This window comes from Zootoca vivipara, chromosome 7 (assembly GCF_965207765.1).
Source record: "Zootoca vivipara chromosome 7, rZooViv2.hap1.1, whole genome shotgun sequence".
NCBI classification, from domain to species: Eukaryota; Metazoa; Chordata; class Lepidosauria; order Squamata; family Lacertidae; genus Zootoca; species Zootoca vivipara.
Genome location: NC_142590.1, coordinates 49,024,692 through 49,043,195, shown reverse-complemented (window position 1 = coordinate 49,043,195; position 18,504 = coordinate 49,024,692). Strand labels below are relative to the sequence as shown.

General features: G+C 43.8%; 1 protein-coding gene across 1 annotated transcript; it reads left to right on the top strand.

The window, feature by feature from the left end:
* Positions 1-1,668: 1,668 nt before the first annotated feature.
* PNPLA1 (patatin like domain 1, omega-hydroxyceramide transacylase) lies at positions 1,669-18,248 on the top strand. The gene is made up of 8 exons (XM_035123609.3): positions 1,669-1,990; positions 11,198-11,430; positions 11,889-11,954; positions 13,746-13,955; positions 14,418-14,478; positions 15,495-15,731; positions 16,090-16,204; positions 17,451-18,248. The coding sequence occupies exons 1-8, from the start codon at positions 1,789-1,791 to the stop codon at positions 17,509-17,511; spliced, it is 1,185 nt and encodes a 394-aa protein (XP_034979500.3). The 5' UTR covers positions 1,669-1,788; the 3' UTR covers positions 17,512-18,248.
* Positions 18,249-18,504: the final 256 nt, after the last annotated feature.

The window sequence follows — 18,504 nt, the reverse complement described above, 5'->3', positions numbered from 1 at the left end:
TCAAAATCAGTTTGGAAGGGGTGGGGGACCCTCTGGAGCAGAATTTGTGGGCATGCAGGGAGAGGAGATGAAATGGAAGTCCCACTGCATGAGTACAACCCCAAGCCTGATCTAATCTTTATTAAATATTACAGAAACTAGGAGAGACGTATCAAGGCTTCACAGTTTTTAACCCAAACCACATAGTTCTAGAACAAGCAGTTTAATTCTGAGAAAAACAATCTTTTCATAAAATAACCCTGTGTATATGTAAGTAATACTGTGGAAGAACATCTAATGGAATTTTAACGCAACATTACACAGTTTTGTACTATGTCAAGCCCAAGTCACATTATGAATTAAGCTATTCATTAAATGAGTTTGCTCTGGGGGTGAGAGGGGCTGAGATCCAGCAAAAGCTCCTGATGTTGCCTTATCCCCTGCAGCTCTTGATTCCAGTGGGCAGCAGAAATTCTTCATAAATGACCCCCTGCACTTTTTCCAGCGGGAGCATCACAATCCATTGATTTTAAATTGAGAAGCATAGTAGTGAAAAAATAATGTGGAAAAAGTCTTTCTTTGGAATGAGGATTTTCAGCCCCTCTGGTTATCTCAGCTAAGGAACTATTCCAGCTCATCTGCAGGGGATGGTCTGTGGGATAGCAAAGGTTCTTGCTGTGGGTTTTGGGTATATCTCCTCGCTGTCGCCACATCCTCCTTACAGTCCACAGCCAATGAAGTACTCCTGCTCACCTGTAGGGAAATCTGGGAATAAGCTTCCTATTTGACTCTATAAGCCACTGGACAATTTGAATAAGAATGCAGTGGAACCTCGGTTTATTAACACCCCGGTTTACGAATTTTCAGTTTATGAACGCCACGGACCCATCTGGAACGGATTAATTTACTTTCAATGGGAAAGTTCGCTTCAGTTTATGAACGCTTCAGTTTATGAACAGACTTCCGGAACCAATTACACCCATGCTTCGGGTTAAGTACGCTTCAGGTTGAGTACTCCGCGGACCCGTCTGGAATGGATTAATCCACTTTCCATTACTTTCAATGGGAAAGTTTGCTTCAGTTTATGAACGCTTCAGTTTATGAACAGACTTCCAGAACCAATTGTGTTCATAAACCGAGGTGCCACTGTACAGTATTGATACTCACCTTTCTGCTCATCCTTCCCTTTGCACCACTGGTAACTCAAGATTGCCCCAATGAGGTTAATCTGAGGCATGGTTTTTTTAAATTTTCAGTTAGCATACAGGCAAGTAAACAGACGAAAGCAATAGCCTTTCAGTAATTTTAATCCTTGCTTCGATTTTAGCATTTGCTGGATCCAGGAATTAGAAGGGTGTTCAGCCTATCCCAGCCCCCGCCAAACTCATAACAATACTATTCCAAGATTATAAAGTGCAGAGTTAATTCACTAAGTTTCCAAAGATAACCTAGCCCTGCCTTCTGTGTAATCCATTGGACAACAGCTACTGCATCTGAGTTCCTTGCTCAAATCTCTACTCATTCAGTATTGAGCTGTTCCTAAGAAGAGATTGTGAGAAAATCCAATTTAGAAAAACACTCTCGAAGATGATCCAGGGGTGGGGGGAATGGGGGTGGGGTGGGGTGGAGACTGCAAAGGAAATGCAAGACAAGCTCCGGCTACTTGATGCAAGACTCATTCTTCTAGCAGTATGTGGGGCACTAGGTATCTTGCCCTACTCATTCTCTCCTGATTGCATTGATGACGCTTAGATAAAAAGGGAGCTTGCATAAGAAGAGATTGACAGTTCTGGATATGTTCTACTGAAGATGGCTGAAGTGGGTTTAAGAATGTCTGGTGCCCCATTTTCATTTTCTTTTGGAGCTAGTGGTTTTCTTGCTGTTTATGAAATAGGTGTGATCCGGGGCTTCTTGGAACAAGCCCCTGGAATATTGAGGTCTGCGCCAAAAATATATGGAGCATCATCTGGCTCAATCATAGCAGCAGCTGTGGTGTGTGAACTTAATCTGGGTAAGCACTTGAATTGGTTTGGTTTGTTCTAGATGTACTTATATGCATTTGTGTCTGTTAACTAGGTAATTCACTGTGAAATTTATTGGGTGGGACTTGGAAGTTGAAGTCAAACTTTCTTCTTTCAGTGCAGCATATAGAGGTAATGCTGTGAGAGTGCACTGTTACATAAAGACAGGAATAATACCTCAGATTCCCATGCAAATATATCCAACAAGAAAAAAACCCAATTTTGATAGATATACAGTAGAATGATTTATTAAACAGATATCCCAACATGTTCTTTTAACTGACTGCAGATTTCTGAACACCTACTCGAGGGATTGGATAGCCCTGAAAAATATATTGTGATCAATTTGCACCAGGGTATCTGTCCAACTGTTTGACCTAGAGCTTTTAACTTTGCGATATTGTTCTCTTACTCAGGAGCATTCATGTATCTGAATACTTTAAGAATCTTTTTTAAAAAGCTAAAATTGTGAGTGCTCAGGTATAATTTCAGACTTGATCAAGTCCTCTTAGCTCCTACAAAGTCCCTTTGGAGCGTACCTTCCCTCTGGGCGTCCCGCGTGGCTGCTCTCTTTCTCTCCGCCGCCGCAGCATCTCCACTCACTATCGGGGTGGCCAGTCCCTCCTACAAACAGGCAGGATGCGCACTGGGGCCGCCAACGCCGACTTTGTGGTGACGCCTCGGACCTCCGTAATAGAATCGTAGAGTTGGAAGAGACCACAAAGGCCATCCAGTCCAACCCCCTGCCGAGCAGGAAACACCATCAAAGCATTCTTGACATATGGCTGTCAAGCCTCTGCTTAAAGACCTCCAAAGAAGGAGACTCCACCACACTCCTTGGTAGCAAATTCCACTGCCGAACAGCTCTTACTGTCAGGAAGTTCTTCCTAATGTTTAGGTGGAATCTTCTTTCTTGTAGTTTGAATCCATTGCTCCGTGTCCGCTTCTCTGGAGCAGCAGAAAACAACCTTTCTCCCTCCTCTATATGACATCCTTTTATATATTTGAACATGGCTATCATATCACCCCTTAACCTTCTCTTCTCCAGGCTAAACATACCCAGCTCCCTAAGCCGTTCCTCATAAGGCATCGTTTCCAGGCCTTTGACCATTTTTGTTGCCCTCTTCTGGACACGTTCCAGCTTCTCAACATCCTTCTTGAACTGTGGTGCCCAGAACTGAACACAGTACTCCAGGTGAGGTCTGACCAGAGCAGAATACAGTGGTACTATTACTTCCCTTGATCTAGATGCTATACTCCTATTGATGCAGCCCAGAATTGCATTGGCTTGTTTAGCTGCTGCATCACACTGCTGACTCATGTCAAGTTTGTGGTCTACCAAGACTCCTAGATCCTTTTCACATGTACTGCTCTCAAGCCAGGTGTCTCCCATCCTGTATTTGTACCTTTCAATTTTTTTGCCCAAGTGTAGTACTTTACATTTCTCCTTGTTGAAATTCATCTTGTTTGCTTTGGCCCAGTTGTCTAATCTGTAAAGGTCATTTTGAAGTGTGATCCTGTCCTCTGGGGTATTAGCTACCCCACCCCACCCAATTTGGTGTCATCTGCAAACTTGCTCAGGATGCCCTCAAGCCCATCATCCAAGTCATTGATAAAGATGTTGAATAAGATTGGGCCCAAGACAGAACCCTGTGGCACCCCACTAGTCACTACTCTCCAGGATTGGTCATCTGTTCCAGGAAGGCATCATCTGTGTCCTCAGTTTGGCTTGGGGATTTATAGTAAACTCCCACAATGAGATCACTGTTATTTTTCTCTCCCTTAATTTTGACCCAGATACTCTCAATTTGGCTTTGAAGTTTTAAATCCTGGATCTCTTCACACTATACACATCCCTGACATATAACACTACTCCTCCCCCTTTCCTGTTTGGTCTATTTCTCTGAAATAGATTATATCCCTCTATTACTACATTCGAGTCATGAGACTCATCCCACCAGGTTTCAGTGATGCCTATTATGTCGTATTTAGTTTGCTGTACCAAGAGCTCAAGTTCATCTTGTTTATTTCCCATGCTCTGTGCATTAGTATACAGACATTGAAGACCATTGATCATTCCCCCATGTCTCTTATTTGAGGATATTTTCCTCCCACCACTAGGTCTGCATGCTGTTTGCTCCATTTGGTCCTTGACATTTGGATGAACATCTTCAGCACTTGATAGACTCCTACCTCCAGGACCACTGTCTCCCTCCCCCACATAAGTCAGTTTAAAGCCCTCCTGATGAGGTTTTTGATTTTCATAGCAAAAACATTCCTCCCAACCTTTGTGAGGTGCAGCCCATCACTAGCCAGAAGTCCATCTTCAAGAAACTGCAGACCGTGATCTAAGAATCCAAACCGTTCCTGTTTGCACCATTTGCGAAGCCAGTTGTTCACTTCCCCTATTTTCCCCTCTCTCCCAGGGCCATGTCGTTCAACTGGGAGGACAGATGAGATGACAATTTGTGCATTTAATTGCTTCAACTTTCTGCCCAGAGCCTCATAATCACTTTTGATCTTCTGGAGGCTATGGCTTGCAGTGTCATTGGTTCCCACATGGACCAAAAGGAAGGGGTATTTATCAGTGGGTTTTATGATTCCTTGCAGCCGTTCTGTTACATCTTTGATCTTGGCCCCGGGGAAACAGCACACCTCTCTTGCCAGGCCCACAGATCACTGCTTCTGTACCCCTCAGTAGGGAATCCCCTATCAACACTACACACCTCTTCATAGGCTTGGTCAGGATTCTTCCATGTGCTGTCCCTTCCACGGTTACCTGCATATTCCCGGAGGACTGACTTTGCTGCTCGTCTTCATATTCCTGATCAACTGTGATGAGGGAGAGCTCTTCAAATGGAGTCTGTTCCTCATCTTCCGTGTTAAGGGAGAGCACTTCAAATCAATTGTGTAGTTCTAAACACTCAGAGCGATCCCTGGGCCTTCTGCTTCTATGAGTCACGTTCCTCCAGATGTCTGGGTCCTGTGTTGGGGAACTGACCTCCTCAGGGATGTCCCCTGTCTCCTCCTTGGTGCAGACAGTGCGCTCTGCTGCATCCAAAGAAGGCTCCAGCTCTTTAATTCCCTGGAGCGTGGATACATGGGCCTGAAGCTGCTGGACCTTGCCTTCCAGTAGGGCAACCTTGTCTTCTAGTAGGGCAACTAACTTGCAATTGCTGCAGGTGTAGCTGCCTACATCCTTTGGCAAGAACACAAACATTGCACAGAAATTGCAGCCTCGGGGAACGCTGGTTCCCAGCCAATACACCAGGAAATGTAGCCTTTTGGAGATGTAGCCTTTCTCCAAAAGGCTGGGGAACATCGTGTTGCTCCCGGGGAGGGAGGGAGGAGTCAAAAGACACTGAGGTCTCTTCAGAGAAAGAGTTTATTTCTGCTAGCAGAAAGGCACTGCATGATCAGTTCACAGCAAGAGCAACAAGAGACAGTTTGCATGGGGTTTTTATCCTCTTTTGGGGCTCCTCTACCCCCTCCCCATGAATCCACTCTGTAAATGTACAAGTCAAAGGGGTCAAGGGTTACATATACAGGAAGATTCCTGTCCTGCACCTTATCATACACATGTTGTCAATGTAAAGCTCTGGGCGACTCTGGTACCAGCCTTGAGCAGGCTTGAGTGTGGGGGCTTGAATTCCTGTCTTGCCTGGTCTGTGCGTCAAACTGGTAGTACATCATTTTCTGATAAGACCCATTCTGTCTTCCTGACAAGGCCAGCCATCCAGCCTTCTCTGCTACTGATAGCTAGCAGGGCATCCTGTCTAAAGTTTACATTACACTTTGGCAAGAAGGCACTAATGGATCTTCAAAAAGAGAGAGAGAGAGAGCATCTGGGGAATTTGCAGGACCCAGCTTGGTGTTGAGCTGCACAGTCAGAGTTGCCTGATCAGAATTGGCAAACTATATGATCAAAATGGGGTTACATCTTCCTTCATTGTGTTTCATCTCAGTTGCCCTTATAGTAAGTAAGCTGCTTTGATAAACCAGAGATAAGATATTTTATAATAACTCCAGGCACGCCAGGCATGCTGAACAACTCCAGGCACGCCTGGAAGAAGCAGATCATTTGGATCCCTTCCAGTCGGGATTCAGGTCTCATCATATAATTATTATAATAATTATTATTATTAAACCTCCAACCTTTATCCGATAAAAATATGGATGTCCTATGCAATAACAAAAGTTGTTGTCGTTGTTTGTTATATACCCCGCCCATCTGACTGGGTTGCCCCAGCTACTCTTAGCAGCTTCCAACATAAATACAGTAAAAACATAACGAAACATCAAAGATTTAAAAACCTTCCCTATACAGGGCTGCCTTCAGATGTCTTCAAAGGTTGTATAGTTCATTATCTCCTTGGCTCGGGGGAGGGGGTTCACATAACTCAATGCCCTCCAACATTTCTCTGATGAAAATAGAGACACCCTAAGGAAAAGCAGGACATTTTGGGATCAAATCAGAAACCACAGCAGCTTCTGTAAATCTGGGACTATCCCTGGAAAATAGGGGCACTTGGAGGGTCTGTTATTTACCCAGGACCCAGAGTATTGGCATTTGTCCATTTAGTTTTTTAAAAGTATTTTCGACCCACTCTTCAGTTTAAAAAGGCTCCTAGTTACATTGCAATGTTTTAATGAGCATCCCTAGCTTCTCAGAGTTTACTCTTTTGCTTATTTAATGAATCGAAGGGACATTTATGTCTGTTAGTTGCCATGAAACATAGATAAAATCCAGTCCTTGCTATATGAACAACTACATGCCCCAGGTCTCCCAGCCAGGCACATATTTTTTCCTTCTGGATACTTATACTCATCAAGGGACACCAGCCATGAGTTGTACACGGGTGTTTGGACTGCAGCCTTACTGCACTAGCCGGGTCCTTCGTTGCGCCCAGTAAGGAATGACAGGAAGCAGCCAATAAAGACTCCGAGGTTCCTCTTCGAAAGAGAAAGGCTTTATTTGCATGCAAAGGCACTTGGTGAACGAAGTCACAAAGCAAGTACAAAAAAATGGTTTTTCAAACTCAGTTCTTATACCTTTTTCTGACTCTTTCCTCCCTTCCTTGGAATTTGTTCTAAAACATAGACACAAAGGGAAGGGTCAGAAACATAGACGCAAAGGGTCCAAAACATAGACGCAAAGGCAAGGGTAACATAAACAGGACTATAGGGGACCTTGGTGCTCTGCGCATCCTCCCCCACACATCATCTATACATGTCGTCAATTACTGTCGAACTCATATCTCTGGCTGGCTCCGGTGCCCTTGGGTAAGTTCCGTGTCTCCGGCAACTAAAGCATCATTCCCTCTGATAAGAGGATCCTTGCCAGGGATGTTTACCTTTTTACATTGCCGGGGAATGTTTTCATTTTACAAGGCTGCTCTGTCTTTCTGTTAGTTCTATGAAATGCCCCCCTCTCAAGGTTTTTACATCATTGGGGCCTCTGGCATAGCCGGGGAGGACAATAAGCAGATGGGCAAAGGATGACGCAGGGTGCAAGGGGTGCTAGAAACAGTTTGGTATGTGAACCAGGCCCTGCTTTGGGATTCCTAGATCAACCTTTACTTGGTTCCCTCTCTGAGCTTGTACAGGTATAATACAGGGATATATTCAATATGCAGCAAGACACAATAAGCTGCGTTCAATTCAAATGGCTATCATCACCCCCTTCAGGACTAGAAGATGGTCGATCAGCTTGCAGGGTTGTCAACCTCCCACTCCATCCCGGTGTTTTTAAGCATCGTAGGAAAAGCTTCCCTTGCCGAATTTCTTGCATCTCCTAACAACTCTCAGAGCCATTAAAAACTAAAGCTCCCATGATTGTTGGGTGGAAGTCATGACAGTTTCAAGTGGTATGTTCCTGCTTGAATGGTATAGTGCAGATGGCAGCCTTAGTTTTGACCCCAGGCCACAAAAAAGTCAACGTCTCTCCGAACTTAAAGTTCAGAATTTGCTTTTCTAGCTGTATTTCAGTGACTGAAGCTTAGCCAAATCACGACCCTACATGAACTTGTTATGCGTTAGTCGTTAAGTCACCTTCCCTTAATATCTACTCTAACATCTTTAACTGTTCTAATTCCTGGGGATCCCAGTGCGCTTAGGACACAGGTATTTTTGATCAATCTAATCTGTCTGGCGACATGTTCCATCTTTCTAAAGCAACTCCCAGACATAGCATGTGAGCTGAACCAGTTTGGTCACCTCGGGCTATTACAGCAAAGAAATGCAGAAGTGCCTAAGTTTGTGCGTGATGTAAGCTTATTGAAAACAATATCAAACACGTGTATACGGTAGTTGAGTTCATTTAGTTTTGGGACACTGTGCCAGACACTCTATGCCAGAGCTTTTCAAACTGTGTGTCGTGACACGTTAGTGTGTCGGCTGCAGTGTGTGTCACACGAACGCTCCCTGCGCTCCTCCTGGGGCTGGAAAGGGCTCGTTTAATCTCCAGTTTGATAGATAAACTGAATTACCATGTCATGAAGTGATGCAAAACTGAATTACTGTGTGGCAAAATGATGCATGTTCAAAAAGTGTGTCACCAGCTTGAAAAGTTTGGAAAGCTCTGCTCTATGCCTTTACCAGTTACAAGACAAACATTTGTGTTTTTTCCCCTTAATCTAAAAGCATTTATAAACTGCTTAATAGTTCAAAAAGTATCTCAAAGATCCAAACAATATATTATTCAAACGAAAACAAAAAAAACCCTAAAACCAGTATAATAGCAATATAAAAGCACAGGAAAGCAAATAAAGCGGTAATCCAGAGGATTTGAACATGTAAAACAGGGTCCGTTCTTATGGGCCAGGGAAAGTTATCACGAGATGTCTGTGGCAACTAACGGTTGCTTCATCACGTATGGCAGAGGGAAGAGCATTCCACAGCACAGGGGAAAACAGAAAAGGCCTGTTTTCAGATCACCACCCTATGATTAGACAAATTCAGGGAGACTAAGGCTACCAGTGGTCATGTTGCCTATATATTCCTATACATCACTTCAGTCTCCAAGCAGTGTGAGATTTCAGGGGTTCCAGGCGCTTACTCAGGGTTTGTGCTTCGTTTGGGAATGAGTCTTTATGATATATGGTCTATTTATGCATATATACAACCTGAGCCTATGATGGAGGGGCTCCCAGCTTTATATCCCAAGTGGGTCCTGTTTCTCCCATAGCTGCAGCCTTCAGCTTTCCGCGTTTAACAGCCTGACACCTTTTCCCCTTGATGATGTCACAGTCCACTCAAATCCTAAATCCAATGCTCTCCTTTTGTCTCTGTCTCTGTTCACTATCTCAGAGCTCAGGGAGGAGCTCTCCCCATTTGCTGGCAGGCACAGAGGCTTGGCTTTGCTAACAGTCCATCTCCCTGTCTTTGTTCCCTGCTAATGGCTCATCTTCTCCCAGGCAATTTCTTGCGCATGGAAAAACTGTTTTTTTGATACTGCTTAATACTCCAAGCAGGGACCCAGGTGGCGCTGTGGGTTAAACCACTGAGCCTAGGGCTTGCTGATCAGAAGGTCGGCGGTTCGAATCCCTGTGACGGGGTGAGCTCCTGTTGCTTGGTCCCAGCTCCTGCCAACCTAGCAGTTCGAAAGCATGTCAAAGTGCAAGTAGATAAATAGGAACCGCTACAGCGGGAAGGTAAACGGCGTTTCCGTGTGCTGCTCTGGTTTGCCAGAAGCGGCTTTGTCATGCTGGCCACATGACCTGGAAGCTATACGCTGGCTCCCTCGGCCAATAATGCGAGATGAGCGCGCAACCCCAGAGTCGGTCACGACTGGACCTAATGGTCAGGGGTCCCTTTACCTTTACCTTAATACTCCAAGCACTGCTTAAACTCCAACACCCATTAAACCAATTTAGGGGAGTCAAGGCACCCACAAACTCATCAAACTCATAACAAGATGTTACCTGTCATATGCAGATGACACAACCTTGATGGCAGAAAGTGAGGAGGAATTAAAGAACCTTTTAATGAGGGTGAAAGAGGAGAGCGCAAAATATGGTCTGAAGCTCAACATCAAAAAAACCAAGATCATGGCCACTGGTCCCATCACCTCCTGGCAAATAGAAGGGGAAGAAATGGAGGCAGTGAGAGATTTTACTTTCTTGGGCTCCTTGATCACTGCAGATGGTGACAGCAGTCACGAAATTAAAAGACGCCTGCTTCTTGGGAGAAAAGCAATGACAAACCTAGACAGCATCTTAAAAAGCAGAGACATCACCTTGCCGACAAAGGTCCGTATAGTTAAAGCTATGGTTTTCCCAGTAGTGATGTATGGAAGTGAGAGCTGGACCATAAAGAAGGCTGATCGCCGAAGAATTGATGCTTTTGAATTATGGTGCTGGAGGAGACTCTTGAGAGTCCCATGGACTGCAAGAAGATCAAACCTATCCATTCTTAAGGAAATCAGCCCTGAGTGCTCCCTGGAAGGACAGATCGTGAAGCTCAGGCTCCAATACTTTGGCCACCTCATGAGAAGAGAAGAATCCTTGGAAAAGACCCTGATGTTGGGAAAGATTGAGGGCACTAGGAGAAGGGGACGACAGAGGACGAGATGGTTGGACAGTGTTCTCGAAGCTACGAACATGAGTTTGACCAAATTGCGGGAGGCAGTGCAAGACAGGAGTGCCTGGCGTGCTATGGTCCATGGGGTCACGAAGAGTCGGACACGACTAAACGACTAAACAACAACAACAACCTCCAGTATCAGAGACAGTATATGTCTGAATACTGGTTGTGGGAGAACATGAAGGAACATTATAATGTTTTGTGAATGAACTCTGTATTATTTCTGTTCATCCACATGGAACACAAATTAGCTTCTGTGGCATGTGCATGATTAATTGTCCCTTCCAGCTACCTGTTAATTGTTTTAGCATGCTTTAAAAAACATGGATTTTCATATGTAGGCTTCAGTCAGCAGTTCATATCTAATCGCGACCCATCTCCCTCATCCCTTAACACCATCGTGTTAAGTTCAACAGTTCAGAAGAAGGGCAGACCTGGAAGTGATATCTGCAGATACCTCGTCCCAGCTCTGCATTTGTCAAGACAGCAAGAATGGGAGGGAATGTGGGGATAACTATTCTTATAAACAACTGAGAGCATAATTTAGTAACAGGTGATTCTTGTAATCCTGTCAGCCATTTTCTAATAAATGCTTGTTTTTTCTCCACTGCCAGATGATGTAAAAAGGTTTTTCTATAGGGCTGCACAAGATACCAGGAAACCCATAATTGGCCCCCTTGCCCCTGGTTGCAGTGTGCTTCGTATCCTGCAGAGAAGACTGCACCAAATTCTGCCTGAGAACTCTCACCAGATGGCCACAGGGCGGCTTTATGTTTCTCTCACCCGTTTGGTAGATGGCCAAAATGTTGTGGTTTCTGAGTACAGTTCCAAAGAGGAGCTTATCCAGGTGAATCCATGTTCATTTTTTGTTTTTGTTTTTCAAAGTAATTACACAGTTCCACTTGTATGGGATGAAATTAAGATTAAAATAATACTTAAATAAACATCAAGGTAATAAAATGGATTTTAAAACATAATAATTTCATGAAATGTATATACTGCTTGATTGTGTGTGTGTGTGTGTGTGTGTGTAACACTCAAATATCCTGTAATGAATAAAGTGTTTAATTGTTAAAGTGTTTTAATTGTTGTGATCCACCCTTGGGACCATGGGGTGAGGGGCAGGTAATAATAAAAATACCTTGTGAGTTCATAGCAGAATCAAGGTTTGAATTTCAAGGACTTTCTGGCTTAGCCACTAAAGTTCATCAGCTTGTCCCTTTAAATGAAGAATACAGTATGATAGAATTGCTTCTATCCATCTAATGCCTCCACAACACAGAGATGTTCTTTCTCTTCCCACAGGCATTGGTTTGCAGCTGCTTTATCCCAATCTATGCTGGCTTCATCCCTCCCTCCTTCCGAGGTGTGGTGAGTTTATTTTCGCACCATCCTAGGGAAGGCTGGTTATTCTGTCTTTTCATGCTGTCTAATACACTCAAAAAACCCATACTGCTCAACCGTCCCGATTTAAGTGGGACATCCTAGAATTACAGAAGCCATCCTGGCTTCTGGTTAGATCTCGGAATGTCCCGATTTTTGGTCCAGTGCTCTGGCGTGAGTCAGCTGGCTCCTGCAAGAGCTCGGGACCTAAAAAACAAGTGTCCCTGTTTGCATCCCCTGGGTGTTGGAGAATATGCAAACTATGTTTGGTATACTAACAGCAGAATGTCCTTATACTGTACCATGAAGACTGACTGAGAACTAGGTGGATCTTCCAGCAGTGCATTTCTGTGTTCTGGTACTCCCTGGTACGAAGCACGGTTACTTCTTTTCTTTTGTGTTGTAATGGCAGTCACTTTGTGCTGGAACCCACAGCAAGGTTTGAGTGCCAGCCAGTACCTAACTTTTTACCCCAAAAAAGCCTTGCCTTCAAGTATACCACAGATATATGAATTCTATAAATAGCTATTGCCTTTCAGTTTACATAATTTTATACAAGGAGCTTAGAAAGCGGATGTGAATCTTAACTTGTTTTATTATTTTAACTTTTTGCACGCTTTAAACTACTGCTGCAAATTTATCTTCATTTTCTTCTTTTATCGTTTTGTTAACCGCTTTGAGGTTTTCTTTTCTTTTTTTTTAACCACCAGGTGGTCTATAAATTTAAAATCAATTTTTATCCACTCAAGTAAAAACACAAGCATTTTTTTAAAAAAAATAAAACCTTTATTGAGTCATCAAAAAACATTTCACAACAAAAGAAAGAGTCCGATGGTGACTTGTTATTAGAGATCCAAGCAATTTAATCAACAATAGCAGTATTAGAATGCAGCTTTTTTTTCTGTTGCCTTTCAAAGTACTAGTTGCGCGGACAGGCAGAGTCCCCCAAATCCCAGGCAACCCCCGAGCGGCATAATGACTCAATGACAACTTGCTATGGGATTGAAATTGGCCACAACTTTATTAAGATTCAGATGTAGGAAGACCTTGGCTCAGGCATATGGCATTCTCCCTCCCAGTCCCCAGCCGGAGATCTGGGAGACTTCAGGGTTATCCAGAATGTGTGGAGATTGGGCTGGTTCTGGAGAACATATGTTCAAGCAGAGAGCCCCCCGTTCGCCGCCGCTGGAGGGGAGAGCAATGACAACCCTTTGGCGCATGGACAATACCTCCCCTCCTCCCCTCAAGACCCCTTTAAGGGGGGGCAACCCTGGTATTGCCGCCGCAAAGGGGGTGTGGACACCACTCCATGCCCCCCCACCTAGGACGATAATAGACTAGGATTCCGCCCAAGACCTGAAACCGCCAAAGTTGTGACATATTGCTACGGGAAAGGCAAAACCTGCCAATGCAGGGAAATTCCTTTCCGCCCCTTCAACAGCGGCCCTGATGTAGCAGCGCCTGCGTACCTGCGGAAAAGAGAGGTTAACCTGCAAAATAAGACTTGAATGAGGGTGTGGAGGGTGGGAGAAGCTCTGAAGCCGACTGCTGGTTCTCAGGTAAGATTCGCCTCTATTGTGTGTGCTGCATGATCCCTCCCCTTACCTGGCCAATCTCCTGGCAACACCTCTCCAGGCTGGATTGGCTGGGGTAGGTGGAGACCCCTGGTATCCAGCCTGGGGAGGTTGACGCCAGTCCGAACGAGCAGTCATTCTGTTTCAGCTGTGCTGCATTCGCCTAACACAATTATCTTGAAACATCCCTGTTGCTTTCTTGCAGCGGTACGTTGATGGAGGTTTCACTAACTTGCAGCCTTGTTCCGACTTGGAGACGGCCATCACGGTGTCTCCTTTTACAGGAGAGACTGACATCTGCCCTCGGAACTGCCCAGCAATGTTCTACGGCTTTCATATCGCAAACTGCACCATTCAGATATCCATAGAGAACTTGTGCAGAATTAGCTATGCCATATTTCCACCCAACTGCCAGGTAGGTTCCCCCAATCGTCTAGTTATTATATTGTCCATCAGTCTGTCAAGAAAGATGAGGGAGTAGAATTAAGAAATGGCTTACAAATATTGGGTGGGGAAGAGCAGCGAAAGGGAGAGGGGATGCCAGCAAAGAGTCACTGGAGTACAAGCATTTATTTTATGAAAAGTTTTGTGTTCAGATTGCCAGACTTTGATCTACAGTAATTGCCACATTTGGATGCAATGCTTTTTAAAAGGGTTTTTCACTGGCGGGGAATGAATTCAAAAGGGCACTTTTAACCATGCCAAGAGGCACTTTCAAAGAATGCAACTTACATACGATAAATATTTCTTAACATTTAAATACAATTTAAATAAATTTAGTGCTTACATTTAACACCAGGCTTCTCTTACAGCACTGACAATTGGAACAGTCCAATTTGTCCAAGATTATTTTGACGCATTGCATGCCTTTTCCTAGGTTTTGAATGACTTTTATTCACAAGGATATCTGGATGCCCTTCTCTTCTTGCACAGAAACAGTAAGTGCTACATGGCTCATAAAGTGTTACATGTCTCCTCCTGACAATGCGCCGCCTCCTGATGACACGCGTGTGATGTCACAGGGACAACATTACGCATGTGCTGCATCGCTGCCCCTCCAATCTTCAGCTCAAAGTGGTGCCTCTAAACACAAGTAAACAGCATTATATATTTCTGGAGAGATTTCTATACTGCAAACACAGCTTTAATGTGAGGGGAACGTTATTCTGTTTTCACAGGCACAGTGAATTAAGAGTACACTGTCCAGACTCTATAAAACCACCCCCTTTTCTTCACTTGGCCTAGGAGAAACCCATATTGAAGCTGGTGTGCGATTTAGACTCCAGATGATAGGGTATTATTCTTCTATACATAGGAGATTGTTCTGTTTATTCTGGACTGTAACTTTTTCTGCAGTGTGAACTACACAAGTGTGAAAGACGATTATGGACTTAACAGCATTTAACACTTATCTCTGGCTGCTTCCAGATGGGGGCTTAATATTGCAAACAGGTCGTTCAGCTAGAGCAGACAACTGCTTGGCTGGAGAGGGTTTTGGTGGGTTTTTGTTTGTTTTGTTTTTTAAAAAAAACACATTTTCTGCATAAATCCTAATTAAATTGTGGGGGGATCCAGGCTGACATTTTGATCATAATAGCCACCTATGAGTAACTATCTGTGCCTTAAAATCTCAACCAACCAACTCTGCACACCCCACCCCAAAATCAGCAGATTTTGCTCATTATGCAACATCTGTTACTCCCTCCTTTTGAAGACTTACATCTGGAGAAGAGTTCTAAGTAACTCTGGAGTTTGCTTCTAGCATTTTAAGAAGATTTGGTCTCATAAGCAATATGCTCTCACTTTTACCTGTGTCTGTGGGAAGGGCATAGCCAATAAAGCTTGTAAACACCTTAGATATTTTTCTGTTCTTAAAAACGCCATTTGTATGCCTTTGCATATTTGATTATTTCTTGTTAGGTATTTGATTGTTTCTTTGGTTATTTCTTGTCAGATATTTTTGAAATCTGCTCTCGTGCCAAAACAGTTGAATTTCTTGGTGTCTTCAATAAAAAAGAGTTGTTCCGTGCTGGTGAAGCGGCTTCCTGCCAACAACCAAGGGTGGACGTCCTCAGCACACCTATCAGGACAGTTCCCAAAGACTTCTCCAAGCCCTCTAATTGTAAGAATGGTACAGTCCATAGAGCAGGCAGCAGACTATTGCCACAACTGTCCCTGCATTGTTCAAAAGGTAAGAAACCCAGATGCAGACTGCAATAGTACAATTGTTCAACTATAAAAGCAAGTAAAACAATTTACACAGCCATCAAAACAAGTAAACTCTTCCAAACCAAAATAGAAGAGTGCAGATTGAACATATTGTACCACCAGGTCCTAGTATTATGCTATACACTGTCTTCACACAACGTATCATTATATATATTTCTGCCATGTCCCCCTTACTTGGATAATTGGATTTCCCCAGTCCTTTAATAGCTGCTGCTAGGGAAATATATTGTGGAGATTTGTGTGTGTAATCTGATTTTTCTTTTCCATAAATCATTAATTTCATTACTATTATTTTCATACCCCATCGGATGTGGCGTCAGCTATCTTACAAATGCAGAAAACGCCCGAATTCCTAAGTATGGTAACAAGATTCATATTGCAACAAATTACATCCATTAAACTTTCTACAAGAGTGGCGTGGTCTTTCTGTAAAAGGTAAGGATTTCCTAGATGAGATTCTTGAATGGGATTAAAAAAAATATTGTCTCAGCAATGACTTAGCAAGAAGAGTGAATTTTGTGTTGATTGGATCAGAAATATACTTAGGTATTTCTTTGTCTAGGGCAGGCATCCCCAAACTTCGGCCCTCCAGATGTTTTGGACTACAATTCCCATCATCCCTGACCACTGGTCCTGTTAGCTAGGGATCATGGGAGTTGTAGGCCAAAACATCTGGAGGGCCGCAGTTTGGGGGTGCCTGGTCTAGAGTATGGTTTATTTAAAAAACCAACCAACCCAGCCATGCAGACAGCCTCTGATTGGCTAGAGGAAATGGTGGTTCTTAATTGTTGATATTTGGCTGCCTGCAATTCTATAAGAAATTTATAAGATTTAGAACAATGTCAATCTATGTGTGGAGAAGGGGTGGGAGGGTCAGGCATGTGCTTGACCCTTTCCACACCTGCTCTTTCTCTACCTCCCAGTCACCCTCTCCCAAATTGGTTTTCCTGCATTTGTATGCGGAATGTAGTCTGGCCCAAACTGATAGATATAGGTGGTGTAAGGGTGTTGTTGCGGCTACTCTTGAGTAAGGACGCCCAAGTCCGTACTTGTCTTTAAAGGTTTTATTGTGCATAGTATTTACAGTGCAGAGATAGCAGAAAACATGACCTCCTGGTCACTCGCAGAATCCAGGAGTGGACATTTCCTGTTGCGTGACCAACATAAGAGCTTGGGCACCCTGAAACGCCTCCTCCCGACCTTATGTTTAGTAGCGCACCTCAATTCGGGTGCCAGAAGGGGCTGCCTGTTCCCCTCCACCTCTTGGTCAAGGCGGCGCAAAGGCTCTCCAACATCACTCAGCCTTGCCTCCTCCATACAGCTAACTTCCTCATTCCCCCCACCTGACCCACTGCTGCTGCTCTCACTAGGCGAAGAGCCGGTCAACAGGATGGGGGGAGGTTCCCTGTAGGAAGGTCCCCTGATATCCGGGATCAAAGCCTTTTAGTACAGGACCCCGAGAATGGAAATCCTTAGTGAGTACAGAACTTCTTTATCTTTGGTCTTTAGAACTTCAGCTTTTTTTATCTTGTCTTGAATCGTAGGTGCAGGTGTGTACCTCAAATGAGGGTGTTTTCAAATGTCATATTATAAATAGACAGACTCTGGCTCCAGTCTCAAAGCTTGCAATGTGTTAGCTCCCAATTTTCCCTTGATTTATCCTGTATCTTTTCTTCTAAAGGCTGTGGCGTGTTTTGGAAGAGATCAGCTGGCTTGGAAGACAGTTCAAAAGGTCTAAGTGATGGTTTGTCAGATGCAACCGGAACAAAGTATTAACAAAGCATATTGTTCTCTAAAGCATGAAAGACGATTCACAGAAGGCAGAAAGGATCTGAAACTGCTGCAGAGAGCATCCAGCTCTTTTGTCTTCAGGAATGGAAAGTGTGCTGCCTGTCAAAATTCTGCGGGTGATAGTTTCCCCCTCCCCGATTTTTACAAACTGCATAAAATAGTCCTTGACACCACAAAGCTCAGCAATGTATGGGCTCAGAGGCAAGAGAATGACAGGCCACCCCCCTTTCCCATGTTGTATTGATTCTAAATCATTCAAGGTGCTGCCATGAAGAAAAAACTAAATATATATTTTCATTTCTGTAGGCAACTGCTAGAAAAACCCATAAAACCTTGAGTGAGTCTGCAGGCCAGATCTTTTTGTGTGTGTTCGTGCATGTAACATCTTTATTGAAAGTTCAAAATGTACATACGGTAACTATATGTGCACCAAACATGGTGAGATGCAAACAAAAAAGAGAAAGAGAAACAGAATCTGTGCAGAAAACAAAACAAAGGGGGACACCCAAAACTCTATGTTTTTCAAGGTTTTTATTGCACCAGGTTGGGGGAGGCTGCTTTAAACTATAATCTGTGCTATATAGTAACTCATGCAGTAGTGACATAGAATGTAAAAGTGACGGACAAGACCTTGGTCTATTGCCCACATGTGTTCTAAATATTCATTAAAATGTTCCCGTGTCTCAGATGTTTCTCTTGCAACTTCTTTGAGGAGCTAGCTGCTGTGCTACCTCCAGAAAGCGTAAACATGGCAGTATATTTTGATGGTTTTGCAGTACATTCAAACTGGTCCAGTGGCTGACTGTAATGGGCTGTTCTGGTGGAGAACTATAAAGAGGGCGTCCTCTGCAACTGGTATCCACATGCGGCTCAAACTCCACTCCCTCCAAATTTGTTGGTGATCACCAGTATCTGCCACTAGGTCCAAGGTCTCAGACTTGTGG

Bases quoted from the DNA above. Each gene is read 5' to 3' on its own strand.
- PNPLA1 (XM_035123609.3), top strand. From the start codon at position 1,789: ATGGCTGAAGTGGGTTTAAGAATGTCTGGTGCCCCATTTTCATTTTCT. The intron at 1,991-11,197 runs GTAAGCACTTGA...CTCCACTGCCAG, and splicing joins GGTGTGTGAACTTAATCTGG to ATGATGTAAAAAGGTTTTTC. The intron at 15,732-16,089 runs GTAAGAAACCCA...ATGTGGCGTCAG, and splicing joins GTCCCTGCATTGTTCAAAAG to CTATCTTACAAATGCAGAAA.